This window comes from Lygodium microphyllum, chromosome 8 (genome assembly GCF_053477565.2).
Source record: "Lygodium microphyllum isolate KBCC chromosome 8, Lygodium_microphyllum_v1.1.10, whole genome shotgun sequence".
Classification (NCBI taxonomy): domain Eukaryota; kingdom Viridiplantae; phylum Streptophyta; class Polypodiopsida; order Schizaeales; family Lygodiaceae; genus Lygodium; species Lygodium microphyllum.
Genome location: NC_141142.1, coordinates 4,729,241 through 4,743,429, shown reverse-complemented (window position 1 = coordinate 4,743,429; position 14,189 = coordinate 4,729,241). Strand labels below are relative to the sequence as shown.

The window sequence follows — 14,189 nt, the reverse complement described above, 5'->3', positions numbered from 1 at the left end:
TGTGAGGTTGTTGGCTTCGAAGATTATTGGAGGAGCTTAGGTGCCCCCAAACTCGTCCTACTTTGCTACAATGTGACAATGAGAGTTGCATTGCCTTGGCACGGAACCCTGTTTTTCATGCCCGGACGAAGCACATCGAGATCCAGTACCACTTCATCAGAGAAAAGCTTCTGGATGAGACCATCACTGTGGAGTACTGCAAGACGAAGGACAATCTTGCGGATTTCTTTACGAAGGCACTTCCCCAGGCTCTACTTCGGAGACATTCCAGATCCCTCAAGCTTCTGCCCTGCCCAAGCTCTGAGAGGGGGTGTTAGAGATCACAGCTAGTACAGTGGCAGCAGTGCAATCGGACAGGTACAGCAGTGTGCAGTCGGACTGCCACGTGGCAGTCCGACCTGTGCAGGCAGTCGGCTGCATTTAATGCAGCCAACAGGCTGTTTTCTGGCGCCCTATTTTCGCCCAGATTTCTGGCTATAAATAGCCAATTTTCCAGCAGTCTCTTACACTTCTCTGCTCGCAGATTACAGACCGGTGACACGCGCAGATTCCGTCTCTGTTCGCAGATTTCAGACAGGAGAAAGTGCAGACTGCAGCGGACTTCGAGGTGAACAGCAGGTTGCATCGTCGAGGTGGAGACACGCAGTCCAGCGTACTGCGCCCGTGTATATATCTACATATCTTTGTATTCAGCACACTTTATACAGCAGATCTTCATCTTCCACTGTCTCTTTCTCTCTCTTCTCTCTCTGCGTTCTCTCTCTCTCAGTCCTACGCTTCCGCACCGCTGCACTCTGACACTACTGGCTAGTTGCACACCTCCTCACATCAGCTAGAGATTGAGATTGGCAAATACAGAACCATCCCACCAAAGGAGTGCATATGCCAAAAATGTCAATTACAACCAAAGACAGAGGATTATTATATCTGTCGTTACCCAACTTATCATGACGTCTAAGACCATTTCCAATGTCTATTTAGAAACGGGTTTGGACCACTATCCAAAGTCATGGATTTTGCTGATCAGCAATGCCTTGGCCTCTTCCTCTTTAAGATACAAGAGCTTCATGACATGCTCCTCAAGATTATGACTACTCCACGACCTCAAGGCCCTTCCCAAAGGCAGCTCATAGACTTCTTTGTGAGGGAGACTCGGGAGACCTGCGTATAGTTACAGCCCTAGTCTACACAGGAGACTCTCTCACCGCCATCACCGTCACACTATTCTTAATTTTTTCTATGACGATAGAATAAGGGAAGGCAAGTCACACATTGTGACTATGAGAGTTCCTGCATACGGTAAGCTCCATAATCTTGCATTCTCTTGCTTCTGCATGTACTCCCACTCTAGCTCCACCTTTCAAATAGTATTAGAGCAGGCATTCGAGGAGCTTCACCAAGATTCGCTTCAGCCCGGGAAGAGAGCTTCATTCACAGCTTTCATCGCAGCCACTTATTGAGGTATGCATCAGTCCCATTGCTTCCCTAATCACTTCCACCCTTCCCAACATTGATCAGGGCCTTTCTTCGAACCTTTGCATTGTTCATTGAGCTCAACCATTGTAGCTGACAACTAGCAGCCATCAGCATGATTGCCTGATTTGCTGCCCCTGTTCCTAACATTTTTCACCTCTTCTAGCTCTGGCTGCTCACTCTATTCAGGACAGACCTACTATTTAGACTTGTTCACTCCGTGTAGGACAGACCTGATGTTCACACCTGTTGTTTACTCTGTGCAAGACAGATCTTCTATTCAGTGTGTGCAGAACAAACCTATTGTTCATTGTGTTTAGAACCAGCTTGTTCGCTACTATTCAAGACAGACCTGCTATATACTATCTGGACAGCAAGTATTTGACTCGTTTAGTGTTCTACAAATGCTTATGGGCAAGTTTGTTATGCGCCTAGATGACGTATTGATACTTGGGACACGCTTTTGGATCCGTTAGAGCTCAAATAGCTCGGTCATTGAAGTATTCTTTGCTATTATACCCTGTGGATAGCAAGCTTACAAGTCGAAAGCTTATATATTACATGCCAACACGTACTTTGAGGATGCTACATGGATGTATTGATGCTCGGCATTGATTATTATGCCTGGATATGCTTATATTGAGCTCTAAGCCTTAGTTTTGACTCCATTGGATATATACTTATAGTGGCTATTTACTTTCATGGTTTCCTATTTATGGGTTTAAAAAATTATTGCAGTTATATGCTCCCGGACATATTGCTATGAGACACATGTATTGAGCTTTGCTTTGCTCTTGGACATTCCAAATTTGCTTCCATAAGAGCACTTTGATATTTCCCATTACAAAGCTTGGTTAATTCGAGATAGTAGGAGTCTCTTGCGTATGCATATACGCTCAGTTGGTTTCGGTATACACTTTCTTGCAGTCATTGATGATTATGAGCTGATTTAGCTTTTGGTTTGTACACCCAATACTTCCTCCTATCAAACGGGTTTGTCAAATTTGGACAGATACTACTCTCTTGTTTGGAATTGCATCTATGTTCTTGACATATTTGCGTCTCTGATAGTATTTGGCGCCGTAGTAGTTCATGCTGCTAGTTGCATTACATATCCCAGTTGCTACCCAGATATTCATCGTAGTTGAAGTTTTGTATTTTTGGTCATTTGCTCACAGTTATGTACTTGTTTACTACAGTTTTGTCATGCTAAAATTTCAGTTTTGAGCAGTTTCTTTGAGAGTAAATGCCTATAATAGGCACTCTACTTTGTTTTGTGGACAGCTATATCTTGCATAATACCCTGCCTCTTGCAGTTGGTTTAGGGGTTGTTTTACTGCTATTACAACAGCCTGTTTAGTCTTCGCTTTGCAATTATCATGGCATCTGCTACTAAGGATAGTGCCATGTTTAACATAAACAAGTTGGGTAGCATCAAACTTTAATTACTAGAAGACCCAAATTTGACGACTATCAATGCAAAAGAAGTAAATTCAACCATTGAAATGCAAAGGCATAAAGCCCAAGGAGTTTGATGTAAAGGCATGGGCTGATTTGGATAAGCTATGCAAGTCCACCATTATCTTGTCGTTGTCCAAGTAAGTTTATTTCAATGTTATTGAAAAAAATGTAGTGCTTATGATTTATGGCAAAAGATATGTGATCTTTATGACAAGAAAAGTCTTGCATCTCAGTAATACTCCTTAAAGATGTGAGAGTGCGCTGCGGAAGAGGGAATACGAACACGGAGGGAGAGAGAGAGAGAAAGCAGAAAATAAGGAAGAGAAATCTGCACTGACTGAAATGAATGCTGAATACAAACGGGAAGGCGGAAGGAGACTGATCAGTCCCTGCACACAGCCCATAGCGTCAGTGAGGGCACCAGATCAGGCTGATGATGATGGCAGCACCACCACGGGGGAGAAGGAGTGTCAGAATCTGCAAGACAAGTGATCAAGTGGGGAGGGGGGCTGCCTATAAATAGGCAAAAGGGCAAACCCTAACCCTAACCCTAAAATGGGCACAAACCCTAAAAATGCCCTAAAATGGGCGCCCCACATCAGTGACCAAAAAAGTGGCCAGGCAGCCAGTGGCTGCCTACTAAAAGAGGCCAAAAAGAAATACACATCCTAAGACTGCTAACACCCCCTCTCAGATCCTGGATGTGGCTGAAGGCCAAAGAGGAAATAGATCCTGGGGTGGCAAGAGGAATGCCAATGTCGATGAAGTCCGGCGATGTAGACTGCTGCTAAAGGAGCTCCTCACGATCCTAGGAATCCCCCTCTAAAACACTAGGGGCCAGGGAATCCACAGCCGCATCACCGAGATCGTCCCCCGTTAAAAGGGATGGGGGGTACGAGGGAACCACCGGAGAAGAAGGTGGGGGATGGAAAGGAACCTGTGGAATAGAAGGTGCACAAGCGGGAACAGGTATAGCAATAGACTGCCGCAGAGGACCCTGCATATCAAAGAAGGGGAATGAAGCCTGTAAAGCCCGCTCTCCTGCCAACATGTAGATAAGACAGCTCCTGTAAAAGAATCCTCAATAAAAACGGCATGCTCGGTGAAGATCACTCGTGTGCCAAGCCTCGTAAGGCCATAAACTGAGAGGAGGGAAAGGCCCAAATCCGGAACATGTAGGGCCTGTGAAAAGGAGCTCGAAGGTCGGTCGGTAAACAAAGGCAATGTGCCAACACCACTAATAGGCACTGATATAATGTCACCAACAGTGACTAAACCCTCTGATGGATGGAGATCCTGTAACAAATCACCTCCGGGAGTCATATGACTCGAAGCACCACTGTCCACTAACCAAGGTTGCGCAAAAGACACTGCAACCACAGAAGAAGGATCCTCCTCCAAAGCATGGATATGAAGGAACACTGACTCATGGGTAACAGCTGGTGTAGAGGTAGAAGAAGGCTCCGATGTAAATCCACCCTTCGCTCCCGAACGAAGGTGAGGGTACTTCTTCTAGCATTTCTCCTTGAGATGTGTCCCTTTCCCACAGTGTGGGCACTTCAGTCTCTCTGAATTTGAGTCAGAGCCTGAAGAACTATCCTTCTTCTTTGCCTTTGACTTCTTCTTCTTCTTCTGTCCTCCCGAACCTGCAACAAAGGCTCTAGTGGAGTCAGATCCACTAGCACTGACCTCTCTCAGTTGCTCGTCATGCTCCAAGGCAAGCGGGGATAGCTCCTCCCATAGAAGCTTCTCACGAGTCCTCGATGTAAGAAGGCTGGTGTAGAAGACATCAAACCAAGGCGATGGCAGTTGAGTCAAGAGAATCATAGCCATGGCTTCAAAAGATATCGTCCGACCGAGGGATGCAAGCTCATCCTTCATATCCTGTAATCTGTTGATGTGGTCCTTCATGGAAGGACTATCATCAATAGCGAGCATCCACAACTTCTTTTCGAGAGAGATCCGGTGGGCAAACGTCTTCTATTGATAGAGAGACGCGAGCTTTCTCCACACGTCTGCTGCAGTCTTCAACCTGTGAACATGAACAAGGACAGAATCCTGCAAACTTAGAAAGAGGAAAGATCTGGCTCTAGAATTGAGCCGATCCCATAAGGCTGCACGATCCATAGATGTCCCATCTGCGGGATCCACCTTAGGCCGGGGAATAGGAACAGAAACAAGCTCCCAAAGATCGAAGGAGTCCAAGATACACTCCACCTTGCAGGACCATAGAGAAAAGTTGGAGCCATCCAACCGGTCCTCTTTGGGCAGCTGAGGAAGTACGGGTACCTGTACAGGGGGTACCAAAGGCTGCATCTTCAGCCCACTGAAAGGGACTCGCCGAGATACATGAATAGAAGGGGGACTGGAAAGCAGAATAGACTCCAGACGACGGTCCTCATGATAGAAATCACAACTCCGTTCAGATAAGTGTCGAGACAAAAGCTCGTCATCTGAGTCATCAAAGCCTGTAAACTGATGAGACATCTTCCAATCTGCAAAACACCAATCACTAAAGAAAACTTTGCCGATGCCGAATAATGACCAGCAGTATGGTCACCAATCACCAAAACGCAGGTAGGGGTGGCCTACAAACACCTGGAGCTGCAAAACGCAAGGTTGTCTAATGAATAGCACCAAGACAGAAGCCACCAGCACCAAAACGCAGCCTGGGAATAGGTCGCCAGCAGGAAAAGAGCCACTTGGAGATGGAACGACAGCTAGAACAGCAAAGCGCAGCCTGGAGGAGTATCGCACAGCTGTAGGAGTAGCCGCCCTGATGAAAATGCAAGCAGGAAGTGGTTTGTGATGACGTGGCAGCCTCTAGAGGGGGGCGCCTGCAGCAAACGCAAGGCTGGTGACGCGTGGCAGCCTCTGGAGGGGGTACCTGCAGCAAACGCAAGGATGGTGACCTCCTGGAAGGGCCGCCTTGGCTATTGGGGAAGAGACGGCAACAGCAAACGCAAAGTTGTGGGTGTTCTCTTGCGTAAATCTTAGCTCCGTGTACTCTCCTTCGGCTCTAATACCATGTGAGAGTGCTCTGCGGAAGAGGGAATACAAACACGGAGGGAGAGAGAGAGAGAGAAAGCAAAAAATAAGGAAGAGAAATCTGCACTGACTGAAATGAATGCTGAATACAAATGGGAAGGCGGAAGGAGACTGATCAGTCCCTGCACGCAGCCCACAGCGTCAGTGAGGACACCAGATCAGGCTGATGATGATGGCAGCACCACCACGGGGGAGAATGAGTGTCAGATTCTGCAAGAAGACAAGTGATCAAGTGGGGAGGGGGGCTGCCTATAAATAGGCAAAAGGACAAACCCTAACCCTAACCCTAAAATGGGCACACACCCTAAAAATGCCCTAAAATGGGCGCCCCACATCAGTGACCAAAAAAGTGGCCGAGCAGCCAGTGGCTGCCTACTAAAAGAGGCCAAAAAGAAATACACATCCTAAGACAACCAGTCAAGAGTGACTAGCCTCCCCCATCATAACACATGACAGACATGTCAGAGCTCCTAATGTCCTCCTCTGACTCAGACTGAGGCTCACAGGTAGGAGATGACAAGGCATGACAAACATGACTGCTAACAAAAGAAGCTTATGGACCTTCGAACAAAGGAGGGTACTCCTATGTCCACTCATTTGAAGGAGTTTCACTCCATTATCACTCCACTTATCTCACACGGCATTAAGTTTGAGGATAAAAAAAAGTCTCTATTCTTGCTTGTTACACTACCTAAGTCTTGGGATACATTCCGTACTACTATGAGTGCCAATCCACCTAAAGATAGATTTAAATGCTCTGATGTGAATAGAAAGAACATTGATGCAATCCGTACTTCTCATGCACTTACAATTAGAGGCTTACAGAAGAAGTGAATAGAAAGAACATTGATGCAATCCGTACTTCTCATGCACTTACAATTAGAGGCGAACATCATGGTAAAGTAAATAGTAATCGTGTTAGAGATTCACATCCCAACAAGGGAAAGTCTAAGTCTCATGGGCAATCGTGCAATAAGTCCCATGGTCCTGAGTCCTTCCTTACTTGCCATTATTATGATCAATAGCTTCATATAAGGCCAGAATGCCATAAGATGTGAAACGATAGTCGCAAAAAAAGAAAAGGGAAAATAGAAGATAATACGAAGTCTTCTAATGATCGCAACATTGTTCCTAAGTCCAATGGTAAGACTGAAGAGATAAATGCCTTGGAGTACAATTCAAATGATTACATATTTGTTGCTTCACCCTGTACCGTCATTGGTTTTACACCTACCACACGGCAACATATTTGATTACACTAGGCGATGATCATATATGTGACATTATTGGCATAGGTGATGTGAGACTATAGTTTGGTATTGGTACTCCATTTGTGCTGTATGATGTATATTATCTCCCAGCTTTGACTAAAAGCCTAGGACACTTGGATGATGATAGGTATCATGTATCTTTCATTGATTTTGCATGGAAGATTACACATGGCAACCTCATTTTTACTAGAGATGCCAAGGTTCGCAACCTGTATCCCTCACTTGTATCTAGATTTCTTGATCATGTTTTGTTTGTGGCCGTGACCAATCTTCCACAAGAATCTCTTTGGCATCCCCGTCTTGTGCATATATTCCTTAAATGAATGAAATTCTTGACTCGTTTGCAATATTTACTATCTCTCAATCAATCTTCCACAAGAATCTCTTTGGCATTTCCATCTTGTGCATATATTCCTTAAATGAATCAAAATCTTCACTTGTTTGCAATATTTACTGCCTCTTGACTATTCATGTTATGATTCATGTGATCATTACTTATATTGCAAGCAGACTCGTAACTCCCATAAAAAGTCTACGTACATGGATGAGCCATTGGCTCTTGTGCATTCAAATGTTTGCGTTCCCGTGCCCTATCATTCATTAGGTGGTGCAAAGTATTTTGTTACATTGACTAATGATTATTCACATAAGGTCTAGGATCCCATACAATAGAAGTCAGAAGTTTTACCTATGTTTCAACACTTTCTTGTTATGGTTGAGGACCAATCTAGGCATAGACTAAAATACCTACAATTTAACAAGGGTGAATGTTGGAGCCTGACGCAGAGCTAAGAGTGAACGTGACAGATAACACATACACACATCGAGTAGAGAGAGCAGTGAGTAGAAAGAAGAGTAAGATACGATGTTCTTGGGTACAATGACTAGTGTACCTCTTTAGGTTTTTGGATACATATATATAAAAGTATAAATATGCTAAGGGTGTGTTCACACCCGTGCACATATAAAAGGCACGATGGCCCTTTATTCCCAACAACCTCCCACCTAAAGGCAATGTGCCTTAAGAGGATAAAAGAATCAGCTAAGTCTAGGTATGTACAAAGCTGAAATACATATACCTATCCAACTCCCATGATCTGTTGGCAATGAGCAAACCGCTCTACTAGAAGACCCTTCATGAGAAGATCTGCAGGATTATCATCTGTATGCACTTTGACAAGCTCAATGCTCAAACTGTCAAGTACATCTCTAATGAAGTGATACTTCACCTGTATGTGCTTCGTCTTTATATGGAAGATGGGATTCCGTGCTAGCATGATAGCACTTCAACTATCACAATGGAGAACAAGTAACTCTATGATACCAAGCTCTCCCACCAGACATGAAAGCCATAAAGCCTCCTTGCATGCCTCCATAGCAACCACATACTCTGCCTTTGTAGTAGACAATGCAACACACTTTTGTAGCCTAGAGATCCAAGAGACTGCTTCTCCTGTGAAGATAAACACATACCCAGAAATGGACTTTCTGCAATTCGCATAACCAGCATAGTTTGCATCCATAAAGCCAACGACAGATGCCTTCTACTTTCCAAAGCAGATGCACAAATCCTTTGTGCCTTTGAGGTATCTCATAATACCTTTCACTGCTTCCCAATGCTTTTTACCAGGGTTTGCCATGTATCTGCTAACCAAACCCACTACAAATGCAATGTCAAGACGTGTAGCAACCATAGCATACATCAAACTGCCAACAGCTGAAGCATATGGTATCTTGGCCATTTCAACCTTCTCATCATCAAATGTAAGCTTGTCCTCTGCACTGAGTTTCACATATGGAGGCAATGGAACCCCAATTGTTTTTCCCCCCTCCATATTGAAACCCTGCAAAACCTTAGAGATATACTCCTGCTGAAATAGATAGAGTAATCCTTTTGACCTATCTCTGAGTTTTCGCATGCCAAGAATGTGATTTGCATCACCGAGATCCTTCATGTCAAAGCTGCCATGAAGACCTTGCTTCATGTAGTCCAAGGCATGAATATCCCTGCCAGCAATCAGCATGTCATCAACATACAGAACCAAGATAATCATGCTGCCATCTGCTACCTTCTTGGTGTACAAGCAGTGATCCACTTGACTTCTATAAAAACCTTGAGACTGCATAAATGTATCAAACTTATGATACCATTCTCTTGGTGCTTGTTTCAGCCCATACAAACTCCTTTTGAGTTTACATACCATCTTTTCTTTCCCTTTTGCCACAAACCCTTCAGGCTGTTGCATATATATGTTTTCATGCAAATCGCCATATAAGAATGCAGTCTTTACATCCATCTGTATGAGCTCCATATCTTCAGCTACAACCAAGCCCAAAATGGTTCTCAATGTAGTCATCTTGACTACATGAGAGCATATCTCATCAAAGTCAACTCCATGTTCCTGCTTGTATCCCTTCGCAACCAATCTTGCTTTGTACTTTGGCGAGAAACTAGAAGTAACCATCATCTTATAAACCCATTTGCATGGAAGGATTTTCTATGCTTTAGGCAACTGCACCGAATCCCAAGTGTCATTTTTCTTAAGAGAGTCCATCTCTGACAACATGGCTTTATACAATATCTTGTTGTCATGTCTGTCCATTGCTTCCTTCAAGCAAGATGGTTCATCACAGTCTGTCAACATGACATAATCAGCCACATCGTTTGCACCAAGAATGAATCTATCAGGTTGTCTAGTAGCCATAGACGATCTCCTAACCCAATGATCATTGTTTGCTAGCTGTTGAGCCTGCAAATTTCGATGTTCAACTTGTTGTCTTGGCATTTCAGCCTGCAAATCAGCATTAACAACTTATTGTCCTCGTTGTTCCTGCACATCCAGTGGCTCACCATTATGGGCAATGGCTGGCTGATCATTTCCAACATTATTTTCTACATTTACAGGTGCATTTACAGCACGTATTTACTGCTGTACAACGGGCACATTTTGCTATCCAAAAGGTAGTTCTTCCCAAAATACAACCCTATGGACTTCCTTTGTTATTTCGGACTGTTTGTGCATGTGATCTTCCCGGAAGATAACATCATTGCTGCGTACTACTTTTCTTTTCTCGGGATCCCATAATCTAGACCCCATTTCACCTTCATCACCATATCCTAGGAAAATACATTTACAGGACTTTGGGTCAAGTTTGTTGCATTCTTCCTTACCTATGTGCACAAATGCTTCGCAGCCAAACACTCTCAAGTGTGTATACGGAGGTGGCTTACCCGACTACGCTTCTTGGGGAACTCCCCCCCCCCACCCAAAGACCTATTTGGTGACCAATTAATCAAGTGTACGGCTGTCATAACAGCCTCTGCCCAAAAACCGTGAGGTAAAGCAACATGTGACAGCATTATACGGACCTTATTCTGTACGGTCCAATTCATACACTCTGCAACTCCATTTTGGGGTGGATTATGAGGGACAGTGAGCTCTCTCTTTATCCCTTTGTTGTCACAAAATGCCTGAAAGGCCTTGGACACATATTCCCCACCATTATCAAAGCGAAGACACTTAAGTGTCTTATCAATCTAATTTTCAACCATTGCTAAGAATTTTTTAAACTTGTCAAGCACTTCGTCCTTGCTACGAATAGGGTAAACCCATACCTTCCGTGTAGCGTCATCGACAAAGGTGACAAAGTATTTCTTCTTCCCTAAAGATAATCCTGGCATTTGACATACATCGGAATGTACTAACTCTAGAAGAGAAGATTTTAGCGAAAGAGACTTCTTATGAGACGTCTGTGCATGTTTACCATAAACACAATGATCACAATGCTCAAAATCAGCAGAACGAAGACAAGGCAAGTAACCCAAACGAGAAAGCACTTTCATTCTAGTTTGACTCATATATCCCAACCGGCCATGCCACAAAGAAATACTTGGCTGCTCGGTCACAACAACAGCATGGTCACGCACACTAGATACATGGACAGGATACAAGGTATCACTTTTACAACCTCTGGCAATCACACTAGATCCCTTACAGATCTTCCATTTCCTATCACCAAAGGTAGTATGAAATCCATCGTTATCTAGCTGCCGTGTGCTAATCAAGCTCTTCTTTAGAATGTACGGTATGTCACATGCATAGTTGTCCCCAAGATGGACAACACCATATCAGTCCGCTCTATAGATTATGGGCTTCTCAATAGAATCCATGGGGATAGACTAAAAGAACAAACAAAAGCATGAAAATATGTTGCGTACATATGTCTCTAAGAATACTAAGCATTTGGTTATTGCATCTAGCATGTTCATGTTGATGTGGGGTTACATGCTGAAACTATTGATTTCCATCAAGCTCAAAGGAGTAAATATGAAGTCCATAGTTGATTTCTTGCATGACATGTGATAAATGTCTACGATAGAAAAGGAAAAACAGCCTAAGATTGTACTATAGTCTACACTAACCAAAAGATACTCCTCGAGAGCTGCAAAAAAGCACGTTGGCAGAATTGAACATACTGAAAGACTCCAAGATTAGCACACGCAAATGATAGAAATTATCTTCAAGATACTATATACCATTTCAAATCACCAAGAAGACTGGCATATCTTATGGGCTGGGTTTACATCCAAACATCCAAGTTCATCTTGCTTTCCATGTTAAGTCGTTTGAAAATATGTTTAGAAGAAGGTGAACATATTGTCGATCTCAATATGCAATGAGGTCTTTGAAGCCCAGGTATCGGAAGATGCGATCCATGATTACATTGCAGAAATGTAATTGATGATTTTCTGTCGGAAGTACGTGAACACGATTCCGAACCAGGGTCACAATGTGCCCTTGACATGACAAGAAGGGTACAGGCTGACTCTATAAGACATGGCCAAAACGGTCATACGAACGCATGCATCAGCACTGAACATTATAGTAGTCATAAGAACAACAACAACAACAGCAGGAAAGAGGGAACAACAAATGGCTTACTGAGGTTGAAAGGTTGGCCAACACCAATGCCGATACCACATCCAATACCGAAGCCAGTGAAGACCTGGCCTACTCGCAAAGTGAAAGGGTTCCTAAGACGAGGTAAAGTGATTGCAGCTCTACCCCCGCCTCCATCCTCAGACAACGACGACGACGACGACGACGACGACATCACCATCCTTCTCCTCCGATTCCCGACGACGGCTCGTATAATTTGACGAAATTAAGTTAACAAAACAGGGTAAAGAGGCCAATAAAGTGGCTGCCCCCCAAAACCAAAACGCCGATGTTTTGCCAAAAGAAGGTCTGTTTTAGCCACTTTACGTTACTGTACAATTTTTTTCATATTACATCTATATCTATATCTATATACTATTAGTTAAGGAGAGGTGGGGGGCGGGTGCCACGTGACAACCTCCCACCTCCCCCACAAAAAAGAAAGAGAACGCGAGGGCGGGTGCCATGCATCCAGCACCCGTCCCCCCGCAAAAATCACGCCCGCCAGGGCGAGTCTAGTCGCTAGTATTTTCTTATTATTAACCCAAGCTTTGGTACACACTTCTAGCCTGCTCACAAATAGTTTAGCCGCCCACAACTTCCACTCGCCTCAATCTTCCCAATTTGCCTAAGGTCAGTTATACATAGACTCGGATGGCCAATTTGGTATGCAAAAGGAAGGGGCATTTGGCTGACGTGGTGGCTTCCGATTTGTTACGTGAATCACACACGAAAAACAAGTTTGGGTGCAGGAACTTCCTCGTCCAAGGGGGAAACTCCCGCCCAAGTGGAAAAGGACAAACATGTTCACTCAAAAACGTGATTCACAATTGTTACATCCTAAACGGTGACCAATAGGCACATAGTTCATAACACTTACCATCAAGACAAATGCTCTTTTTTGACAACTTACCCAACACCCTATGTGTAAAGAAAGTAACGGGCCTAAAATCGTATGCACCTGCTTGCAATCTTTTATGCTTGCACCTGCCCATGCGCACTCACTCCCGTGCATGTGTTTGTGACACCTCTCTCTCTCTCTCTCTCTCTCTCTCTCTCTCTCTCTCTCTCTCTCTCTCTCTCTCTCTCTCTCTCTCTCTCTCTCTCTCTCTCTCTCTCTCTCTCTCTCTCTCTCTCTCTCTCTCTCTCAAAATATATATATAATCCATTTTTAAACATCCATCACATTAAAATCTATTTAGGCATAGTGAAGGTTAATCTCATCTAGAACATCGCCTTGCAAGTGCACAACAAATATTGACACTACTACAAAGCGCCAATCTAAAATCGATGTGAAGCAATGGCCTAATATTAATCCAAAGCACTGAGCATCAAAATAATCTAGGCATAGTGTTTGGTATACACTTAATGTAAGTCAAATAAGTGAGCCATGTAAATTTTTAGTAAAACTTTAAAATAATGCATCCTTGAGTATCACATCATTGGCCCCTCATTGTCGCTCTTTTCTCAACCCTTCAATTATAACTAGGCCTACTTGATAAAAATATCAAAATGTCCCAATGTTTTTTTAAAAGTTCCATATGATATATAGTTTTGACTATTTAAAGACATTTATGTAACTCATTTGGAAAATAATATATAATGGAGGAGTCTTAGATGAGACATTATTAGCCTCTATACTTTACCAATGGACTATCCACAAAATGAAAAACCATAATTACGCGTTAAGTGAGTAGAGTTTTCAAGAAATGGCTTTGTCCTTTTAGAAGTGAACGGATATGCAATATATTATGTTAAAAAACAATGAGTAAAGTTTTCAAGAAATGGCTTTGTCCTTTTAGACACAAATAGATATGCAATATATTATGTCAACAAACTAACAATTTAAATCTATATAGAGTGAGAGGAAAAGTATTATGTCACTACCCTTAGTGCATCACTCTTATCCCCTTCTTTTACCTCACCCAATTTATACATCATTTCCCAAAACCACTTGGCTTTAGATACAACATACTCCCATTTGATGGAGGGCCTT

The 14,189-nt window shown here is 43.4% G+C and overlaps 1 protein-coding gene across 1 annotated transcript in view; it reads right to left on the bottom strand.

Annotated features, from left to right (window-relative positions):
• The window catches only part of LOC148031920 (dynamin), a 115,192-nt gene extending 102,716 nt beyond the window's left edge, over positions 1-12,476 (bottom strand). Inside the window, exon 1 of the mRNA XM_087684000.1 lies at positions 12,197-12,476. Within this exon, the coding sequence (XP_087540126.1) occupies positions 12,197-12,374 (178 nt within the window). The 5' untranslated portion in view covers positions 12,375-12,476. The remainder of the gene's footprint in view (positions 1-12,196) is intronic.
• Between the last annotated feature and the right edge of the window lie 1,713 nt (positions 12,477-14,189).